Here is a 23763-nt window from a genome sequence, read left to right on the forward strand (position 1 = left end):
GTGTGTGTGTGTGTGTGTGTGTGTGTGTGTGTGTGTGTGTGTGTGTGTGTGTGTGTGTGTGTGTGTATGTCTTATCATCAGTGTCCATCAGAGACTGGTTTCTGTTTGAGAATCCAATGCCAAAGAGTCGATGCTGGTTCCTGAAACAGACTCACTTCCACGAGTTGCACACAACCACAACAACAAACAACAAACAACAAACACCTGCAGCTCTCATGAAGGTCTTCCACCATAGAGTGATAACAGAAAGAAAGAAAACCTCCGTCAAACCCCTTAAAAGTTTATAAAATCCAACTCATTTCCAATGTTCTTCTGTCACCGTCATGTGATTTCTTTGAACCACCACCTCTCTCTAACCTTCAGCGTAGAGGCGACACATCAGAAACATAGTTTTCAGTATTCAACATCTGCTCAGCGCAACAGCAAACTAGAATCCCCTCCTGGTGGTTGTCTGCCTCCTCCACTCTGACTAGTTACAGGTCACATCCCTGTTTATCCAGAGTCTTAGAAAATATGAACCGTCATAATTGCTGAATGAGGTCTTGAGTAACGGCTAAAAAGTGTTTTCTGAGGTCACCATGACGTTGACCTTTGACCACCAAAATCTAATCAGTTCATCCTTGAGTCCAAATAAACGTTTGCACCAAATTTGAAGAAGTTCTGTCGAGGTGTTACTGAGTTAGCATGTCCATGAGAATAAGTAGGATGTATGTACAACCTGAAACAATATGGCTGCTGCTCTGACTTTTGCCTGGGCGGAGGAATAAAATATCACAATTCTGCGTAGTTGTTCAGGGGAGATGGTTGTTTTTACTTTTTCGGTATTTAACCAAAACTTCCATCGTTCCTGAATCTCAAAAATGAACTCAACACTATCAGACTCATGATGGACATTTAAAAAAAAAGGTTCAATTCTTTTCCGCAGAAACACAGATATCACATTTTTTTATTCCACACATTCTTTGTCTTTGTCAAAACCTGGTGCAACTGGACCTCTGAGAGTCGAAAACAGGTGAACCTCAGTCCAAACGTCTCTTTCCACGTCAGTCGAGGCTCAGAGTTTCCCTCTGACATCACTGATCTAATATCCAATCAATACATGATCAATCAGACGGCATCGTCTGCGTCGGATCAGAGGTGGACACCGACTTGTTTCATAAAAGTCTGAAATCAGGCATGTGGAGAGAGAAAGATGGCTTCCTGTTCAAAGCAGAAACACTGTGGATGACAAGCCGAGCTCCAAAGATAGAACACACACACACACACACACACACACACACTAACACACACACTCCCAGCAGGACAAGACAGGATTCTGGCTGATGATGCATGAAGTCCGGACTGCAGCCAACTCCTCTCCAGCCTCGGTGGGTTAATCTGAAGCTACTGCTCGCCTGCTGCTTCACTGAGCGCGCTCCATGGGACACACGCCATCCAGCCCACCGCCACTCCGCCTCGCCCGGCCCATAGCCTCCAGTCCATCCATCCATCCATCCATCCATCCATCCATCCATCCATCCATCAGGCCGGGCTGGGTCGAGCCTGAGCCCACGCCTCCTTAACCACACATGATGGCGTGGTTTCAGCAGGACCCCAGGGAGAGCACGGAGTTGTCACGTCAGAAGAGTTGAGGTGAAGCGATGCTGATATTGACATGAGATGGATGAATGAATGAATCAGGAGGTGACACAAGGTGAAGACAAAACTGTCTTCACCTTGTGTCACCTCCTGATTCATTCTCATCGTTAAACTGCTGTTTAACAACACACATGTAGTTGTAATTAAGGGGGTCGTCAATTATTCAAATGCTGCAAGAGAGCAGATCGAGTCACACTATCTTATTCTAGGATGACTAAATCCTATATTTTCTCATACATGAGTAAATGTGGTTTAACTAATTCAAGTTAACAATCCTGTTTATCTTCATGCAGCTAATTAGCCTCATCGAAAGCAGCATCAACTTTGATCGATGTGTTGACCTGAAGCATCTTTAAACACAGTTCATGGCACAGGTAACTGTGTTGAGGTGCTTCCCATTTATGTCTATGTGGAACAGGATGATGTGCAAGGCAAAACTCATATTTAGTCATAAAGTCAGAAACTGTATCTGACATTTTATCACTGAGAAAATGTGAAGTTGTGTAAATGAGGAATTTCCCTGAAAACAGCTTTTTAAGTCTGCAGTTTCTATAACGCTGAACTAAAAAGCAAAATGCTTCTCAGCTGCTGACCTGAGAGTTTCATATGTTGGAGTATCCTCGAATGCACCAACAGGAAGACTTCTCAGAACACACCTGGCTGAACACATGACCACATGGCCAAAGGTTTGACGAAGAAAAGTGAAGCTGACTGTGATGGAGACACAGACTAGAAGGAAATCAAACACTGGTGGAAAACACTCGGCAGTAAGTCATGATTTAAAAACTGATTTAAAGACATTGCCCCATCAAACGCAGCTGACCCTTCTGTCAGAGTAGAGTCTTTTAAGGTGTCGTCAGCCAAAAGGTCACTGATCATTTCCAGCTCAAGTCTGAATCTGGAAATCTCTTTGGCTTTTTTAAAAACTATTTTATGGGTTAAAAGTTTCTCATTTCTTTTGAATTTTCCAGGAAATTTTGAAACGTCACTAAATATTTGAGCTTTTAAATTCAAAGTAGAAAATATAAAGATGGCAGCAGCCTTCCTTCTGTTAACTGCTCTGTCTGTCAGCAGCTCGTTCTAAAAACATTTCCATGAATAGATTTGTTTTGGTCGGAGGATCAGCTGATTTGATTTTATGCTGATTATCTGTGAAATACACTGTTAAATGATCAGTCTTAAATCGAAGACTTCATTTCAAATCGTGACAGAAAATGATGTGTTTGGGTGTCACAGCAGGTTGCCGAATGTTTTCTACATTTCTGTGGTCACTTCACTTGTCGTTTGGTCAGGGGAAATGTGATGATCGTGCAGCTGGGGCCCTTCAGGTCTGCAGTGGTATCAGGTTCAGAGTTTTGGCCTCTCTGTTGGTGTCAGCAGGCCTGCAGCTAAAACCCAAAACCACTTTAATATCATGTGTGTGTTTGGTCGTGTGCCCAGGTTATCCTGCCACGTGGCCCCTGTATATGTTGGTGATAGTAAGAGCAGCATGCCAAGGGCCCCTGGAGGTTCCTGTTAATTCACTGTCTCTCACTAATGGCCCTTGTTCACATATTAATCAGATCCATGGATGCCATCATTTACAGGCTGATGGAGGGCGTCGTTGGATATGTGTGTGTGTGTGTGTGTATGGTATGTGTGTGGGTGTGTGTGTGTGTGTGTGTGTGTATGTGTGTGTGTGTGTGTGTGTGTGTGAGGTTGTTGGGTCGATGATGTGAGAGAAAAGGTCAGAGGTCATCACTCAGTAACAGAGGAGGAGGAGGAGGAGAAGCCGGTTGTCCTCGCGGCATTGAACGCACCGTCGAGCCGCTTCCTCATTTCATGTGGAAAAACCAAGTAATTACGTGGAAATATGATAATGTATAACGCTGGGGGAGCCGCCTGCCAAGCCCTGCTTATTACCCAGACTCCCCTGCTCCTTCCCTTGCCCTCTCTCACTCTCTCTCCTGGTATTTCTCCCAGGGAGTCTCGCCCTTTCACGACTGGAGAAACATTAGCGGCCAGTCTGGTTTGTTTTGCATCAAAACGACGCCTCATTTGCATAATCTGAGGATGAGCTCCTCCCTCCTCATCGCTGCCAGGGAAGGTCAGACCCCCTCCAAACTCCCCCCTCCAACCTCCCCCCCGATCTTCCTCAGGAGGTGATAGCCTCTCACACTGCCCCCCCTTCTTTCCTCCTTCACTTCATCTTCTCATCCATCCACTCGTCTGTTTTCTCCTTTAGTCCGGCCTCACCTGATACTGCCGGCCAGGCTGCAGGCCTGTGTGTGTGTGTGTGTGTGTGTGTGTGTTTGTGTTTGTGTGAGTGAGGGGGAGGGGGGGTGTCAGTCAGTCAGTGGTTCTGATGTATTAAAGCTGACAGGTTCCCAGTGTGACTCTCCGCCTCCACTGGTCACCAGTATGACTCTATAATGGGACTAATGGGCCTGAGAGAAGATCAAGCTCTACACTGCGCTGTTGTTCTACACTACAACACACACACACACACAGACACTAACACACTAGTCTCCTGTTTACAGGCCTCATCCATGGACTGATTACCCCCCAGTTCTACACTTGTTTTTGTCTTTTATTATATGTGGAGGATTCAAGGTTCAAAACTTTGGACCTGATGTGAAACGGACCCAAGGAAAACACACAACACATGTTCTGATCCATCTAATATTTGTCTCTTTATTATAAACTTGGCTTCAGTTCACTCGTCAGAACAAAGCTCCACTCAGCTGTTCTCATCTTCCCTCTCCCTCCCAACACGTCGTTTTCTCCAGTGACTGATGAACCACATGATCAGGTCCAGTCAGGTCCACTGGGACAGTTTGACTCAAAGACAGGAAAAAGAGACCAGACCTGATCAGACTGACTGGCTCTCAGTTCTCTTTACTACATATTAAGTATTTGGGCTGGTTATGTTTTTGACATTTCCATTGAAACTCTGGAAAAAGTTTCATCCAACTGTGTGTCAGGCCCTGTTGACCTGTCAGTAAACCCAGCTAATCAATAAATATGGAGGTGGATTCTATTGATCGAAGCTGTGCTGATCAGCAGAGTGTTTGGGTTCTTCACTGTACATGCTAAAATGGCTGACAGTGCACAGCTGCCTTCCTCTGCAGACCTGAGAACTAGTGTGAGCAAACTAACCCAACTCTCATGTTGTCTATTTAGAGTCCTGTGCAACAGTTTCAGGCACTAAAGGTAAAGTCAGGATTTCTTCAAAATAAAGCCTTGAATAATTTTTGTTTCTCAAATAACTTCTTCCAAAGTGCAGTAAAGAGACAAAGAGCTAAATCATTCCTTTAAACCAGCAGCAGTTCTCCTCAGGTTCTGGTCAGGTGGGTTGTTCCAGCATCTTGGAGAACCTGCCTCAGTTCTTCTGTGTCTTCATGTGATCCATCTGCTGCAGGACTCCTGGTTCTTCTGCTCTTTGAAGATAGTTCTTTACGAGTCTGGATGTGTTTGGACTCGTTCTGCTGTAGAATCAATCTGGACCAATCGGAAGCCTCCTGGTGATGATGACGGAGAAGAATCTGAATATTTAAAGTGTCACTTCGCTTTTCTTATTTTGAATGAAAGGAAAACTGAGATTGTGGTCTGTGGTCGGTTGTCCTGACGGTGACCTCACCTTACCAGTTAACATGCTACTCAAAACCTTTCCCCTTTCACTGGGAACCTGGGTGTGGTGTTTGATGGTTTCTCATATCTGTCTTCTTTCAGTTGAGAGTTGTGGCTAAAGTCAAACTCTTATCTCTCTTTCCCTGACTTTGACAAAGTGATTCATACTTTTATTTCCTGACCTCTGCAGTGTCTTATAGGCCAGTCAGGTACGAGTGAGCATGACCACATTTCACCCAAACTAGTGCAAATTTGTTTCAACTTGAATTTTCAATAAAAATGACAGTTGCAATGAGCAGTTGTTTTTATACTGAGTTGTCAGCCTACAGTAGAAAGATTAATCAATAATAATCTATTTCCCAATTTCCTCATTTCGTGACATTATGTGTGTATTGGTTGTGTTGTTGTAGCATCACTGTGCCACCATTTCGAATTATTTTGAGGCAGGTGAGGCTGCAGATAATCAGAGCACTGCACACACCTGATCATAAGTGTGTGGATGTGAAGGAATCTGTTAGATTTCTGTTGTGCTGCAGGAAGTGGAACCCTGCACTGTGCACAGTTGCTAATGAAGTGATAATGATGTGACAGTGCGTCAGAGCAGTGAAACACATATGGAACACACAGATACAGTAATGAAGGAGGAATATTCAGCATTTCACTGTGACTCCCTTAATAAAGACGTCTTCCTCTCTCTGGGAGGGAGCATGCCGCTCCAGCTCTTTATGGGTCGGAGCTACCGAGCTGAACCGGTGCCACGAGGCTGGCAGCGGCCCGCTCTGATTCTCCTGCCAACACACGCCGCCGGTGGAGAGGCTTCAGTCGACGGCTCCAAACCCGAGCTGCTTTAATCTCTCACTTTATTTGTGGCTGTTAAGAGGCTCCGCAGAAACCCTCAGAGGGGTGTCGGCTGCTTACCTGATAATAACTGAACTCCAGAAAACTGTCTTTCAGAGCGGCGCGGGCTGATCCTCACTTTCCCGGCCAACAGAGCTGTTAGAAGGTGTCTGCCGCAAGCAGAGGGAAGGCCTGCAGTCCTGTTCCCGGGCCCCACCTCTGCGGATTCAACACCCAGAGAATCCACGAGGACAAAATGTTCACCAAGTTCGTGGCCAACAAAGTAACTCGGTCGAAAGCTGAATTCTTCTTCTTGTTTCCTCCCTGCCTCCACTCGTCAGCACAGACTGTTCCAGGATTTAATTATGGGTCAGTGAGGAAGAGAAATTAATCTCAGGCGGTGGAGGAGTCACGGCGTCAGGCTGACAGGGGCCTGGGGGCCTCGGGTGGGCGCGGGGCCAAACGCTGTGGCAAAGTCTAAAGTCACCACGCAAAGGGTAGCAGTCAGAAGTGATCAGAGAGCGCCGGACAGTCGACTGGAAGTCAGTCAGAGCCGCAGCGACGTTTCTGGCACTGAAGCCTCCGAACAAACCTAAATCAGGTCTGACAGACAAGCTTCAACTTCTGCACAACTTTCTTTATCCGACCTCTGACTGCTGAGGTCACAACACGGAAATGTGGATCCCTGTATTTTCTTTCTTTTTTGTATTTTAAATAATCTTTAAAAAACATTCTCATGAACAAAACAAAATACTTCTATGGACTTGTGACACTGCTAAAATCCATTTTAACATTTTTATTTTATTAAAATTAGGAAAAGTTCCAAGTTGTAAGAAAGCAAAACATTTGATCGGGAACAATCTTCAGTGTTTTCAGTCCGTAAGAAGCAGAATAAATACAAATATGATGTAATTACAGCTAATGGCAAAGGCCGATACATAGAAAAAAGAAATCATCACATAAATAAATCAAAACCCACCTGAGAGAATAATAAGAGCCATGAGAGAGACATAAAACCAGTGACCCATTTATCATCAAATATAACTATGGTCTTAAATCTAATATCAAATCTACAATTTCACTGATGTTTAATTTCCAGGTGTCATCAGAGAAACAAAATTAGAAACAATAATTAGAAACAATTTGTGTGCACATGATGCATGACAAAATTGAAAATTTAAATTGAATTCTTATTTTCAGGTATAAAAACTCAGTAATGTATGTTGTACAGATTATAAAGGCCTTTGACTTATATAAATAAAATTGAGCATAGGACAGAAATTTAATTTTTCATTTTCAAAGTGGCAGACAACATGCAATATAAACATGATTAACTATCATGATTAATTTATTTTATAATGAAAATTAAAACTTTAATATTGGATTTACTCATTTTCATTCTGAAATCTGTCAAAGTGAACCATTATTAAATTATCAAAGAATAATTTAATTTATAAATTTTCATTTTCACTAGGAATTATCTTAAATTATGACATACTATAAATTCTTAAATGGCTGTATTATTTCATACATTGTGAACTGCAGGGAGAACCAGGCCTTTATTTCTAATTTCACATTTTTGTAAGAAGCTTCTTATTTGACATACGTACTGTTTTCATTCACTTTTAAATTGTTGGCTTCCGTTTTCATTTTCTAAGCTCTGTTAAGACACTGTCAATGAAATTCAACATTTCCTGCACAAAAGTTTCACATTAAATACCTTTCATTCTGTGTCTGGGAGGCTTTTAATTTGAAACACCTGCAGGTGTTGAGTTTCACTGACTGTGGCTGTGTTGAGTTTTATATACTGTCTATAGCTGAGACGCAACAGTCTGTGGCTGCAGTACTTACAGTTACGCCCACTTGCAGTGACGTCATGACGCTGCTCCTCCGCATCAGAAGAGCGAGTTGAAGGTCCAACAATATTCGACTTGTAGCTACTTGATATATTAGATTACCCAGAGTAAGTCAATAATGAGCTCCATCCTTTTCCTGGATTTTTACAAAGCATTTGAATCAATTGAGCATGAATTAATCTTCGAAAATGCTTAACAAATTTGCCTTTGCTGACTTTTTTTGCAGAATAATTAAAACCTTATACACCAATGGAAAAAGCTCAATTAAATAAAAAAATGGCACATCTCCCAGATTCTCTCCTTATTCATTTTTGCTATCCACCCAATTATTAGCTAATCCTATCAAAAATAACCCTTTTCTTAAAGGACTCCTCTCAAATTCCTCTTGCTCTGTGTTTTCTAATGCTTCCGGGTCTTCATTTAAATTTGAATAAGTGTGAATTAATGGCTGTCGAGAACTGTGAAATGCCCTCTGTCTGTAATATTCCAATTAAGGAGAGAGTCACCTACTTGGGAATAGCTGTAATGAAAAATCAGAGTGTTAAATGTGACCTGAACTTAATCTCGATTTTAGAAATATCCAGGCTGACCGACGCTGCTATTTCCTTAGATGTTGACAAAAAATCTGTAAAGATATTAACCAGCTGCTTTATAACTTAATTTGGAAAAACAAAACCCATTACATAAAAAAATCTGTCCTAATGAATAACTATAATAACAGTGACCTTAATTTTCTTGTTATGTTAGCACGCTCTTCAACTCTTCAATAAGGAGGGTAAGCTTTTCAGCTACCAAGAATTTCTTTATAATTTTAAGATCCCTGTGAGCCCCAAACAATTTCCTACTGTCTTTTGATGCCATTCCATCAGGTGTCATCATGCTCTATGAGGGTTATTCTTTCCACCTTCAGATGTGTCACCTTCACTTGATCCAGTTGAAACACTTATTGGAAAACTGTGTTTTATGCCTGCTTCTAGTAAAATATCCGCAGCTTGTTCTAGGCTAGTTGTATCTCTGTTCTGTCTTTGCTAGTTTCAGACCTGAGACCGAAGCAGGTGTCATTTTCCCGTCCAGAGCCCACGTTGAATAAATAGCAAGTGACACATCAGCTGTTCCAACATCGGGGGTACAAATTGACATCTCATCAGCTCCTGACTCAATTCCTGGGTCGACCATCCTGGCTGACGCATCAGCTGTTTCAGCGTCGGGGGGTCCTGGTCGACTCCTCCTGGTTCCCAAGTTGGTGGTTCTGGACAGCATCTCGCCTGACTTCTGATTCTAGTTCCCAGTCAGTGGTCCGGCCGACTCTTGCGCCTCGTGTCCAGTCGGCGGCCCAGCTGACTCCAGCTCATCGTGCTCTGTCGGTGGTCCAGCCGACTCCTGCTCCTCGTGTCTCGTCGGCAGCCAGCTGACTCCTGATCCTGGTTCCCAGTCAGGTGCCCACCCAAGTCCTGCTACTTGTGTTTCATCATTGTTCCAGCTGGCTCCTGATGCCCACTCAGCGGTCCTCCTGCTCGCCCTCCAGAGGGGCTCCGCCTGCGATGCCGGTCTCCTGCTCGACCTCCAGAGAGACCCAGTCTCGCCGTTGACCTCCTGCTTGAACTCCAGAGAGACTCGGTCTTTGCCGTTGGCCTCCAGAACGGCTCCGTCTGTTGCCCAACCTCTGGGTCGCCCCAAAGAACAGCCCAGCCTGTCCATAAGGCCTCCGGGCCGCCCTCCGAGTTGCCCTGTTTTTCCCCTGAGCATCAGTGGAAGCTCTCCTGCTCTGTCACTGTGGTGCCATACTTCTTCCCTTGCCCGGTTACTTTCTTTCCTGTCCACTGGCCCCTAGATCCTTCCTCCGGACCCCTTCCTCCGGAAGCCTCCCTTAAGGGTCGTCTGGGATCTGACCCTTAAGGGAGGCATACTGTCATGGTTTGCCATGGTGGACATTTTATGTTTGAGATTATGTTTGGATTTTTGTCACTTCCTGTTTTAATTTGTAATTGGTTTCCTTGTGTCAGTGTTTTGCTTCCTGTCTTGGTCCTGTGTCTGTGTGGTGATTGTCTGACCTACCCTAATGTGTTTCACCTGTGTTCAATCACCCTCTCCTCCCTTGTGTCTATTTAGTCTCTGTGCTCACCTTTGTCTGTGTCGGTTCGTCTGTAATTGTCCTTGGTGTTATCTGTTGTTGTCCCCTGTGTCTTCTGTTGTAATTCCTTGTGAACCCTCGTGCTTCGGTTTCCTGTTCAGTCATTTTTTTTGTTATTAAACAACTACTACTCCCTTTGAGTTGGTTGCATTTGGGTCCGGCCCTTCCCTCGAACTTGACAAAAACCATAGACATATACACGTAGACGCCGCATTGGCTGCTGGATCGTACGTCATCGTCATAATTTCTATGTTAAGTCTTGAGTAATGGCTAAAAAGTGGACGTTAGTGCAAAACTTGAAGGGATTCCCTTGAAGAGATAATGCATTCCCAAGGCCAAAATCATGTTTTGTGAGGTCACTGTAACCTTGACCTTTGCCCTTTGACCCGGAAGTCTAATCAGTTCATCCTTGAGTCTAAGTGAACGTTTGTGCCAAATTTGAAGAAATTCCGTTACAGAGATATTTTGTGCACTAGAATTGGGCGGATGGACAAACTGAAAACAAAATGGCTGCCGCTATGACTGTCGCCGGCGCAGAGGAATAAAAACACACTATGAACCTTCTGGGGCTCTGTACTTACTTAATTAACTTGGCTTAATTTGAACACATGAGGAGCTGGTGTGACCAGGGTGCTTAGAAGTACAAGTGTGAGCAGTGTAAAGCATCACGGTGTAAATCCTTTACTTGGATGTTCTTTGTGACTTTGAGACCGCTGCAACACTGTTATCAACGTCATGGGAGACTGCATTACTGTGGCACTCATTGACCATATGTTGAAGAAAGACCTGGAGGAAATGGGGGAGGAAGGGCAGGAAATGACAAGATGAAATTCCAGATCGTCTCAATGTTTTCTTGTGTTCATGTTATTAAAAATGATAAAGGGAAATAATGGAAACACTGTTGAATTTTAATTAAATTCTTTACAATTCCAGGATTCAGGGACAGATTGCTGCTCTTGCTGTGTTATGATGCTTAAAAGATTCACAGTTGTTTTCAATGTGCTTTTCTTGCTAAACCAATGATGCAGTAAATTTGTGCATGGAGCGGTGCATGCATTGCACACCCATGTCGTCCCCGTGACAACAGGCTGAAGAGTGGAGCAGCAGAAATCCACTCCCAAGAAAATAAAACATGCTGATCTGATTAACATCTGCAGGTACACAGTCTGTTTCACCCCAATGATGACCAAGTTGTTCTTTTTCTGGTCAGGATGCATGGTAGCCATGCTGAGGGCCGCATCATGGACCAGATCCAGATCCAGACCAGCGGAGAGGACTCTGATGATGAATCCCTTTACATGCAGCCAGAAACTCCATCACCCCGAGACACAGATTCAGAGTACCACTTCAGCAAGGAATCAGAGGAACCTTGAAATCTCCCAGAAGAATATCTGTCATGGTGATGATGAGTATCTGTGACGTCAGCTCGGGATTCAAGGGACAAACGGAGTGAAAATAATCAGTCCATAAAATCTCTTTGATTTGTTTTGATTTGACTTATTTGGTATCGTGTTTATGTCATTTTGTATTTTATGTTAGTGATGTAGTTGATGTGATAGATATAATTGGAGGAATGACCAGTAGCTGATGTGAGCTTTCCAGTTCATTTGAATTGTACCGATCCAATAGATGTACAGAGTGATTGAATTGAATTCATTTGAATTGAATCGATGTATTGAATGTAGTATTGGAATCAAACTGAATTGCACTGATTTAACAAATGCAGTTATTGAATTGAATGAAACTGATTGTGAATGAACTGGATTTATAAATTACTGAAGAGGCTGCAGGCATGTATCTTAGTACCTATGAGAAATAAATAAATAATGCTGTCTTTAAATGCTGTATATTTTGTTGTTATTAAAAAAAGAAAGTGAGTCCCCTGCAATACCTACCCGAGGATGCTGTTGGGAAAAACCAATGCTATTATAAAATAATTAAATAATAATAAAAATCGAAGCAAATTTATACAGTCTCCTCTTCAGATAATAACATTATTTGGTAATTGTTAATTTCTTTAAATAAAATTCCAATAAACATATTTATACACAGCTGAGAAACTACTATAAGATTACACAGTACCTAAAAAGAATTTTTATATTTTGTTATTTATTATTATTAGTGGTTAAACAACTTAATTCTGCTATATCATGCTCATATTTCATTTGTAAATAACAATTATTTAATATTTATATTGTTTTCATCGCCATATGCAAATTACATTCACTGTCAACCCACCACGTGCTCAGCTTTCCGATCCAGCAGGTGGCGATAATACATCCATGAACCGATTTATAACCGCCAGTAAATAAAATAGAGAAAGAACCTTTATTCCTGTTTGTTTACAGGGCAGCCCATGGGGCAGCCTTGCCCGGACCAATTTGCGACGTCGTTGAGTGGTATAGCAGCATCGGGCTGAGGTGACAAACTCACTTCATCAGTGGCTCATGTCTCTGCTCCTGTGTGTAAAGCAAAGTCAGACACTGTAGTAAGTAGTAAGTAGCAGTAGCTAACTAGCTAGTTTGTTTAATACACTTTACTTTCTTACGGTCAGATTTTCTGAATTACATTGTGTCAAGGCCTGAATGCTAATGTTGGCTAGCTCCCAACTTTAGCCTGAAGTTATGGTTTAGCCAACTAATGTTAGCAAGCTGATAGCACACCTTTCCATTCACAATGTTTGCTTGGCATTTATCGTAAATATATAATATATTATATTTTAGCAAACACTGGTGCTTAGTCATGAGCATAGCGGTAATTGTACTCTACTTGTGTATTTCCAGAGGGAAATATTGTACTTTCTACTCCACTACATTTATCTGACAACTTTAGTTAAACAAGTAAGATACTGTAAGGTCTGAAACACTTCAGTTCCCTTTCGCCCTGGAGAAAAAGTAGACTCTCCAGATTGCTATTATATAATCCACACTCTGTAGAAAAGAAAGTTTTCTGTATTTATTATAATCATATCAATTTAAAGGTTGTCACCAAACCACTCCTCTAGTCCTCCTCATTTTATTAAAATTAGGATTACTTCTTCTTCCATTTGGAAGAGATCTTTGTGCTTTTCACCTGAAAATGGCTTATAAATACCATTTATATATATATATATATATATATATATTCATCCCTTCAGAGTGATGTTAGACACACAACTCAGACACACAACACACGCAACTTATTGGGCCAAATACCCATATATTTTTTTTTTAAGTTAAGCATAAAATCTCTTTAAGCTTTTCAAATTAGATTTAAGCTGACATGTTTCAATTAAGTAATCATCAATTAATCATCAGTAGACCAACAGAAAGCGGTTAATGTTGCCTATGATCCTATTTTGCACATACAGCTATTTTCATTATTGATTAATCTAGTCTAGTAAATTGTGAAAAATATCTATCCCAGTTTCTCAGTCCAAGTTGATGATTCCTGACTAACAGCCCAGAAGCCAAACAGATTCAGTTTATGATATAAAAGAGAAAAAACAGAAAATGTGGCTGAAAACTGCATCTTTTTGCCATTTTACATAAAAAAATACTTAAATAATTATTTTCACTGTAATTACAGCCAGTTACAGTTATTCTTCTGTCGATCGACTAATCGTTGCAGCTCTAAACCATTTAAGTTTATATGACGATTATGAAATGATTTTAAGCTGTTGTGAGAGATCAGTGTTTGTGTACTGTGAGATGAGTGTTTAGAAGATTTAACAGCCTGGATCTCTAAGCTGCAGGAGAAGGGTTCATTTAAAGGGAAATGTCACTGGTTCTTCATTAATGATTTTTTTGTCGTCTGTCACAGTTCAGTTCAGACATCCGAGATGTAACTGATGGCAACAGTTGGACCGAGGCACAAAACCAGAAAACAACACATTCCTGATTGGCCTCAGTGCTGACCTGATGAAGACTGAAGACTGACAGCTCCCTGACCTCGACCAATCAGCTCAGAGACAGACAGATTTCAGCCCCACAGTTTTTACTCAGGTTAGATCTTCATTTCCTAAGTTGGTTGATGAGCAGAATGAGTCAACAGAGAGAAGAGAAATGACAGGAGAGGAAGCAGATTTCCTTCCTCCTGGATGTTTTTCCCAGCGATCAGACCCTCCACAGACCAAGCTGCTGCTGCTGCTGCTGCTGCTGCTGTTGCTGTCTGGTTTTCTGACAAACATGTGTTTAAACACTCAGACTGTGAGGAGACTCTGAACGCTGATCTGAAACCAGCACATAGCTCAGGTAGCACGAGATTCAGACTGAGAACAAACAATCCACACTGCAGCAAGAAAGACTTTATTATCACGTTGATCTGTCCACATTTCTACTGGTCAAATTCCCTGCAAACTTTGTCTGGATAATTATCTTTGTGACCTCTGACCCTTCCTGTGGTGCTACCATCAGGACAAAATCTACTGGAGCTATTTTAATATAATTTATCAAACACCAAAGACTTTTCATTTCCTCTGCCTTTAACTAGTGTCAGCCTCCAGAAAAGAATGTCTCTGAGAGAATGAACCCTTTATACCACGCCCAAGAAAACCACAGTTCTGATTGGCTGACTTTGCTGTCCATTAAAACTGTGCATCAACATTAAACACATGGGACAACTCCTCACAACACCACACTTGATTCATCATTTTGCCATCATCAGTTTGATGTCGAAAGCCAGGGATACACCTGAGTCATGTATCTCGCATGATGAATCTGGTTCGGGCGTGATGACTGACAGGACCAAGATGGAGCAGGTCTGTTCCAGTCTGGGTCAGTTGCTTGCTAATGTAAAGCTTTCTAATCTTCAGTCTTCAGGTCCAGCTGCTGCCAGCCGTTCTCATACAGACTTTTAAAAACATGTTTGATATTTTCCACTGACATCGCTGACCTATTGCTGAGGGAGACATACCTCTGAATAAACAGCTTCACCTGAATGTGACTCAGCTCCAGCTCTACAGTCCTACACATCAGGATCTCATCAAACCCTGAGCTTTTTTCTTGTTTGGCCTTTTCAGCACAAATGACACGAACCATCCCAGCTGCTGGTTGTCCGTTTGTTTTGGTACAAGAACATGTGATCATTGGTCCTACTCCAGAACTCCAGTGGTTCCTGAGCAGGGTGCTAGTTTATCTACTAAGTCATAAAGTTTCTGCTCCTTCCTGATGGTCAAAGACTGGAAAAGATCTTTATGTCCCGAGCTCAGGACCAGTTTCTTCTTCTACTGGTGGTTCTTCCATTAAACTGGATTTCTTTTTCCTACATCACCTGCAGAAGCAATCCTCTGCTGTGTGTGTGTGTGTGTGTGTGTGTGTGTGTGTGTGTGCGCGCGCGCGCGCGCGCGCGCGCGTGCGTGCGTGCACACTCCTCTGCTGTCACTCAGTTGTGAACAGCAGCTCAGTGGGGGGAGACCTGGGTCTGTGGAGATTAATGAGGGCAACAGACTGTAAGGACCATTTGCACCAACAGTAGCTCTGTGACAAAAAAACAAAGACCTTCTTGTTTAATTCAGTGGATTTTATCAGAGGTTTATGAAGTTAAAAGGTGTAACATTTTCTTTTGATGGAGCAAAGCTAACAGTTTCCCCCTGCTTCTGGTCTTTCTGCTAAGCTAGGCTAAATGCATCGTGGACACACGTCTGTACCGGAGAGAAACTGATCCATCCGAAACATCTGACTGTGAAACAATAAGTTTAATATTTAAAGGGTAAGTTCACACAAATTACACAACTGTTTTCCTTAACTGTTCAGATTTATGTGTCCAGGTTGTCATAGCTACACTCATTTACCGTGTTACATGTTACCATTTGTGTCCACAGCAGCCATTCATTGTCAGTACATGATGCAGAGGTGTCCTTTAGGCAGAGAGGTATGGGTGTCCTGTCCTGACCGGGCTCACAATCACCATATTCCTGCTCATTATCAGTAACCACCACCTCTTTACAGCTTTAACCATGTGTTTAGTTGCCTAACCTTAATTATAACCATAACTGGATCAGTTCTAATCTTAACCATCTGATACAGAAATGCTTTTTAAAAATGTTCAATCTGTAATTTTTCAGAATCATCCAATATCAACGTCTTTGTCTGGTGATGTCGCCTTGTTGCTATATGCTGAAATTTTCTGTCACTGTCATGTCTTGTCATGTGTTTCACTCCAGCTGATTACACAGTCAACATGTCTGTCACTGTGTATGTACTGTCAGGACACTGCAGGACTTCAACACAGAACCTCTTCAATCCCAGGTCCGGGTCTCTGATGTGGAACTGAAGCCAAACACAAAGACAGAGGCAGAGAGACGGGGGGCTGTAAAAATAAAAGTCCTGGAAACCTCAGCACATTTCCTGTCTGCTCTCCCTCTCCCTCTCCCTCTCTCTCGCTCTCTCTCTGGTTTTGGCTTTAGGACTCCACTAGTCGAGGAAGCTCGCTCGCCCTTTGTTCTCCCTATCTCACAATTTACCCCCTCTCTTTCCCTTTTCTCTCTCTCTCTCTCTCTCTCTCTGTTGTTGGATGCCAGACGTCTTGGGGTGACGGTGAGCTGTTGAAGGGGGGGTGGTGGCAAACAGTGAGTGTGAAGTGTGTGTGTGAGTGTGTGTGTGACAGCATTCCTCTTCCTCTGAGCGTGTGCAGAAGGTGAAGAAGACGGAGACGACCACAGAAGCTCCAACAACTGGAGGTAGGTGCCAACCAACTTCACACACTCTCACACACACTTGGTTGTTGCCGTCTCGTGCCTACACACACACACACACACACACACACACACACACACACACACACACACACATATACACATACACATGTCCAACAGGCCTCAAACAGAAAAGAGACACAGACTGGAGGAAGACGAGGGGATTTCCTTCCCTTTATCCTCTCGTTCTTCTGTCTTTTTGGCTTCTTTCTAATTTAAAACACTCACTCTCTTGTAAACACACACGTTCATGGATGTGTGTCCCTTCAGTTTCACGGGCTGAGGATGTGATTAGAGCAGCAGGAGTTCAGTGGAAACTTTCTCTGCAGCGTGTTGTTGCAGTGTGATTAGCTCCTGCCGCTGCTACCTGCTGCACAACAACATAGAGCTGCTGCAGACCTGCATCTGAGCTCAGTGTATGAACAGATAAACTCACAGTAAAAACAAATAAACTCACATATGAACACATAAACTTGTGTGCAGACAGATAAACTCACTGCATGAAAAGTTAAACTTGCATAAATCCAAATACAAACAGGTAAACTAATGAATAAACAGTTTTGTTGCAGTGAGTTAAGCTCCTACAGGTCTGCAGCTGCTGCCTACTGCATCCACACTTGCATCTGAACTCACTGTTGACAGATAAACATGTACAAACAGATAAATTCACATATAAACAGTTAAACTCATGTACAGACAATGAAATTCACTGTGTAGACATAAATTTGCATACGAACACTAAACTCTTGAATAACAGATAAACTGACAGGTGAACAGACTCACTATTTAACTCACGTATATACAGATAAATTCATGTACAAACAATTGCACACACAGTACACTTATGAACACATACTCATACAAACAGACACAAACTTAAACTCATGTACAGACAGAATTTCATGAATAAACAGAAATTCACATACAAAGAAAATCAGTTGCCTTAAAATCGTTAAGTAAATTTAATTAAACTGCATTTACAGTGCAGATAAACTTGCACACAAACGCACTGGACAGATACACAGAGTGCGTTGTAGCTTAAAGTAGTGGGAATAGTTAACCACTCATACAGCATGTTTAGCTAATGTAAACATAGTTTATTGTCCTAAACCTGCCAATGAAACCTGGAAGATGTTTTTGAACTCAGAACTCAAGAGTGCTTTTTAGTCTGGTTAAACTGAACCTTGGTTTGTTTTCCCCCTTGGTATGATTCGTTTGTGCAGGTGTGAAAAGTAATCACACCCGGGTGCGGACGAAATAATCGCACCGGGACCCTTTCGAGGAGCTGGTCTTGGTTCGGTCCCAAACGAACTCTGGAGCGCTTCAATTTTGGTGTGAAAGAGTTGTGAACTGGATCCGACCCCACGAGCAGGTGAACTCACAAGTTAGAGCTCGACGGTTCCCGTCACCTTCTTCCTGTGTTTACTTTCCTGCTCCAGCCAGACAGTCTGACCAATCAGAGGAGTGAATGTTCTCACCTGGTTTGTAAACTGAACCTACAAGTTTACAAACTCATCGACTGAATCGGACAAGAGAAAACCAATTTTAGGTGTGAAACACCTTCAGATACCAGTAAAATACCAGTAAAACAGCAGCAGTGGTAGTTGTGGTAGGAGTAGTAGTAGTAGTACTGTTGTTCATGTAGCTGTTGCAGTAACAGTGCAATGAGCAGCAGCAGTAGCACTGATAGCATTAGCAGTTTTGCAGCTTTAGTTACATTTGTGACTGTTACCGAGCTGTTACTGTGGTCTCTGCAGTAGTAGTGGACAGTTTTAGTCTTGTGCTTGTTCACTGTTTAAAACATGGAAATGTGAAGGAAACACTGAACACCTGGAATGTTTGGAATGAAAATAATCCAGTTTAAACTTTTGCATTTGGCACAGCCACCAGCTAAAGAGTCCAGAGAGCGTCAGTGTTCAAAGGGCTGTGTGGGTCTGACTGTGGTCAGATCTGAAGTTAATTATCATGTTTCATTCAGAGCTGTTCACCTCAGAGCTGCAGTGTATGTTTCCCATTCAGCAGCAGTGAGTCACTTCCAGCCATCGCAGCAGCTGGTGGATCATTTAAGAAGCGTCCTGCCTTGGTTTGAGTGAAATCCCGTCCAACGTTCAGTCATCTCTGCAGAGCCAAGACGGGAATCCAAAGGAAGCCCAGGTGAGATTAAAATAAATTCCTCTCTGGGAGAAGGCAGGGAAGTGAAAGCTGTTGACTCTGTAGTGTCTGGATTGTTATCTGTCTGAAGACTCCATAAAAAACTAAACTAAACTAAAACTGACCTATAACTTTCATCTTTTATGTAAAATTCAAACAAGACTAAGAGTCTCCAACCACGCTAACAGCTCTGGTAGCTAAATGCTAAATGCTAGGGTGAAAATCAGACAGTCAGAAAGATTCATCCTCTGGTGAACGAGAATGTCTGAACCTCATTTTAAGTCAATCCTTCCAATAGCTGTCGAAAATAGAGGCACAGTGATTAGTTAATTAATTTATTGTTTTAATTTGTGAATTAAACTGTCTCTTTACAACGTTCACCATGTAGGAGGGGAGCGTAATTGTTTGAATGGTGCATATTTTCAATACAAGATGGCGCTGATGTATGATGACATGCAAAGAGCCTCTCTAGACCTCCAAAATAATAACAAACAAGCAGCCATACATAGATGAGATATGATGCCAGGTGCAGGAAAAGAGCAGAAGCCAGAGACAACACTTATCCAGGATTACTGCTGCTATCAGGTTCTGTTTATTCAAGTCTACTTATTTCTTTTTTATATGTACTTGTTTAAACTATAACACAGTGTGTAACTGTTGAGAGTAGGGAGGTGGGAAGTGCCCCTGGTTCCAAAATTAAAAGTTCCATTGTTTTTTTCCCATAGATAATGTAAGGTGACTGAAAACATGAAACTCTCCTGGATGAATCATCAGTACAAAAGATTAAGAAGGTTCTTTAGTAAAAAAGTCAAAGATACAAGCTGGTGTTCATAAAAGTTCTGGGTGAGTAGTTAGCTATGACTTCCCACAGTGCATTCTGGCAAGAAACAGCTAATCACTGAGCTTAAAATTTGGTCACATGCACTAATGGCGGATAGAAGCTGCTCTGGTTCAAACCTCTGACTGACGTCTTCTTCACGGCTGTTGTAGCATTTAGAGCCATTTACCATTGAAACTGGTGATCATAACATGACTGTATATGGTTGTTACATTATTTGTGAGAGCAGAGAGCAGACAGGGCGTTTTAATGCATGTGACAATAACTTTCTTGAATTTGTGGTTTGGCCCTCGGTTGTGCCAGAAGCCGTTATGTAAGAACGACCTCTCACCTCCACACACCTGGCCAATCAGGAAGTTACAGCCGACACACACACACACACACATCCTGATGCTTCTGAAGCTGTTTGTCAATCAAAAGGCAGTTCTGATGGATACCCTTGTCTTAAGGAAGAAGTCGTGGAGTAACCTGTGGAGTCTGAGGTCATGTAACATGTAAGCCCCCCCCCCCCCCCCCCCCCCCCCCCCCCCAGCTGGTTCACACTGGACTGGAGTGTGTCCAAAACTGCCTGTTAAGCTGTTGGCAAAATAAAATCCTCAACAGAATTTTCACAAAGTTTTCAAAAGGTTTTGTGGATTTTCCTGAGCGCCGCATTCTCACCGAGCTGCAGCCGAGGTTAAACACACATCCAGCTGAAACCTCAAACTAACGAACCGATGCTCGTCTGGCTGGATGGGAAGTGACACGCCGGCTCCAGCTGGTGCCCTGCTTTGATCCTGGGAACACCTCCCCTCCCCCCGCTCCGCCCGTCCCATGCCACTTCCAGCACCTCCGCGGGGTCACGCAGATTAACCTCTTGTTTCCTGCAGTGGGCTTTGGTTTGAAGTGAAATGGAGGGTGAAAGCGTTTTCCGGCCAGGAGTGTGGAGCAGCGGGGGAAGAAGCCGGGCCAGCCAACTGCATGCTGGGAGTTTTTTTTAAGGGTTTGGAGGATTTAGAGGAGTTTTGGTGCTGGCTAAAGGCAGTCGAGCGGACTCAGAGCTGAGTAATTTACCAGTAAAAATCAAGAGTTTTAGGGGGTAAACTGTGGCACTGGGGAAGGTTTGGAGCTGTTCAGGATTTTTGTTGTAAGTATTAATGACACAGATAAACTTATTAGACTCAGGGCTGAGGTAAGAAGCTTCTGTGCTGGGAAAGGTCAAAGGTTGGGTTTACAGCTTTGGCTTTTGACTGCATCAGATCTGACCTGTAAAGACTGCAAAGAACGTTAGAGTCACTTCTTCTTGTTGCTTGTTCGTCACCATCTCTGTGCAGCAGCTGTTCAGCTTCTTTTAGCTTTTAGTTTTGGTTTTTGAGGTGCAGTTCCTGTCTGTTATTGGTGTTTCCAGCTGCTCTGATAAACCCTTTGACCTCTACGTGCCGAGCCGCAAACAGCAGACAGACTCGGTCAGACAGCATCTGATGAACATAGTGGAGCATTTAGCAGCTGAAGAGCCAGATATTTCCCTCAGGAGCTGGTGGAGACCAAACACACAGATAAAAGCTACAAATTTTAGGTTTAATGAAATGTTGGGTGAAATGTAAAGAAGTTTAGGTGATGGGTAAGGTCAGAAGAAAGGTCTCGAACTCATCCAGGTCCATTTGTCCTTGTGTTTGTGCACGGTATTCAGTCATTTATCCATGGTTTTATGAAGATAGTGGTGTAGACACATTTTTCTTTCACAGATAAAGATAAAGCCGACTTTGTTGTGTTTGTTTGTTCTTAAAGCTCCTCTCTCCTCTGTAGAGACTCTGGAGGAGAGATGAGGACGAGGGCCGAGGCCGACTAACTGGAAGATGCTGAAACACTGAGACCTTCTTTCTCCATCAGCTGTGATTCACAATTTTCCCTCAGAACAACTTTTCTTTCCTGAACCTGTGAAACAAAGACGCCCCCACTGATCCTAACATGGCTGCTCTCGACGTGTTGCTGCTCCTGGCGGTGATGTCTGTCTGCATCGGGAGTCTGGTTGTGGTAAACTCTGGCGTGGAGGTCGCCAGAGGTCGCTCAGTGTTCATCACAGAGAAGGAGCTGAAGGTCAACGTGGATCCGACCGCAGACTGTAAGGTGGAGGTGGTGATGAATGAACCCGTCACTCAGAGAGTGGGGAGGCTGACTCCACAGGTGAGGACACACCTGCTGTAGTGATAACATGTCCATCACAGTGTGAAGCTGACTGTTACAAACAAACAGAACAGGTACAATGGTGTTCCTGGGTTTTGTCTGCAGGTGTTTGACTGCAGCTTCCTGGAGGACGAGATAAAATACGTCCACAACGGCAGCCCCCTGCTGGACGAAGACACGGTGATGCTCAGAGTCTACAGGTTAGTTAGCAACTCAGTTTAGCACTAATACGAGCAGTGGCAGCATTAGTGCTGTAGTATTAGTACAACAGCAGTGGTTGTAGTGGTAATGTTTACAGTTGCAGCAGTAGTAATTGTTGTACAAGTTAAAGTAGGTGTCGTTTAAACAGTTAGTGATCATGTTATATAATCAGAGATGACGTAAAACACTTGTCGGAGCTCATTGGTTTTTACAATGCTGCAGGACGCCAGTGATTACTACCAGTTTACAATAAACAGCTATGTATACGTTTCATGTACAGCTCTGGATATTGGCTCTGAGCTCCACATTTGATTTAATAGATTCAATTACATCAGATATTGTTAGTTGAGTTAATTCTTTATTTGTCCTCGTATGTTTACACACACTGCATTTAAACCATCCATAAGTAGTGAACACGCACGCAGTGGTCATTAGTGGTGCAGTGCCAGGGGAGCAGTTGGGAAGTTAGGTAGTGGGGAAGGGAAGGCGCTATTCATTCACTTCCCCTACCCTCCCTGCTGGACCAGGGATTCGAACCGTCAATCTTTTGGTCCCAAGTCTACTAAGCGTAGGACAAAGCTCAGATACAAAGATCGATCTTGGGTTTCAGAATTGACAAATCAATGTAGAAAGAGTAAATGAGCAGAAATCCAAAGAAGCTTCTGCCAATGCACCAACAACCTTCATGGTAAGTTAAAAATCAGTGCAAATGGTGATTTTAGGGAATTTCTGTATTAATGGTGATTTTCATTGGTGATGATTCACCTCATTCATCAGCTTTTTATTTTGGTGACAACAGAGAAACTTTGGTAAACTGGTCATCTAGCTAACTGAGCATTATAAAGGAGTATAAACTGAGTAGCTTAAACTCTGTCTAAAGGATCTCTTCTAACATGATGTATGGTATCGGTGTGCAGGTTCACGTCTTCAGACACGCTGGTGGAGACTGTGGCTCTGCTGGTGCGGGTGGTGGACTCGGGGTCTGGTGTGGTGGAGCTGGGCAGCGCTCCTCTGGTGGTTCCGCAGTTCCACGGTTTATCCAACGCCATCGACAGCTCTGTGCTCAGCATCAGGACCGCCGCCCACCTGGTCTGCACCGTCAGACTGATGACCACCGACACGAACGTTCCCGCTCTGGGTCAGCTGGTGAGGGAAGAGGACTCCACCCAGAGGAAGAGTACGTCACATATGGACACATTACGCATTGGTATACAGTCACAGATCAGGTCAACAGTTAAGCTTCCGTTCTGAAGTGATGCTCTGGTAACCATAGCAACAGTACTGAAGCATCACTACTGTCTCTAGCTGTCAGGTGAAACTAACCAGTAACCAGGTGTTAAACTGACTACAAACTCACTTTACAAACATAGAGGAGGAGTAAGGAGTACAGACAGTTAGCTTGTTAGCTCCCCAACCAAATTTAACATTTTTAGTAGATGATTTATTTGAAAATCACTGAATTATTTTCTTATTTTGAATTTAACAACATCATGATTTTAATTTGTTGAAACAATATACAACATAACATCATCAATATAAATTAGATAAATGGATTTAAACACTTACCATTATCTCACCATGAAATGTAATCATAATGATAATGATAATGATATTAAACAAACTTTATTAACAGTATGTAGAACTTTTCTAAACATAGTTACTAAGC

The 23763-nt window shown here is 42.8% G+C and overlaps 1 protein-coding gene across 4 annotated transcripts in view; it reads left to right on the plus strand.

Annotated features, from left to right (window-relative positions):
- Positions 1-16385: 16385 nt before the first annotated feature.
- Positions 16386-23763, plus strand: part of frem1b (Fras1 related extracellular matrix 1b) — a 47581-nt gene continuing 40203 nt past the window's right edge. Inside the window, exons 1-6 of one of the 4 annotated variants that reach the window (XM_023428948.2) lie at positions 16386-16729; positions 17968-18116; positions 18767-18898; positions 21519-21896; positions 22002-22096; positions 23015-23274. In XM_023428948.2, coding sequence (XP_023284716.1) covers positions 21681-21896; positions 22002-22096; positions 23015-23274 — 571 coding nt within the window. In that variant the 5' untranslated portion in view covers positions 16386-16729; positions 17968-18116; positions 18767-18898; positions 21519-21680. Of the gene's footprint in view, positions 16730-17967; positions 18117-18763; positions 18899-21518; positions 21897-22001; positions 22097-23014; positions 23275-23763 lie in introns of all 4 variants that reach the window. The other 3 variants (XM_087180010.1, XM_023428950.2, XM_023428951.2) reach the window with 3 other exon arrangements.

This window comes from Seriola lalandi, unplaced genomic scaffold (assembly GCF_002814215.2).
Source record: "Seriola lalandi dorsalis isolate HSWRI2012SDOR001 ecotype SW California unplaced genomic scaffold, Sedor1 jcf7180002054885, whole genome shotgun sequence".
Taxonomy (NCBI): Eukaryota; Metazoa; Chordata; class Actinopteri; order Carangiformes; family Carangidae; genus Seriola; species Seriola lalandi.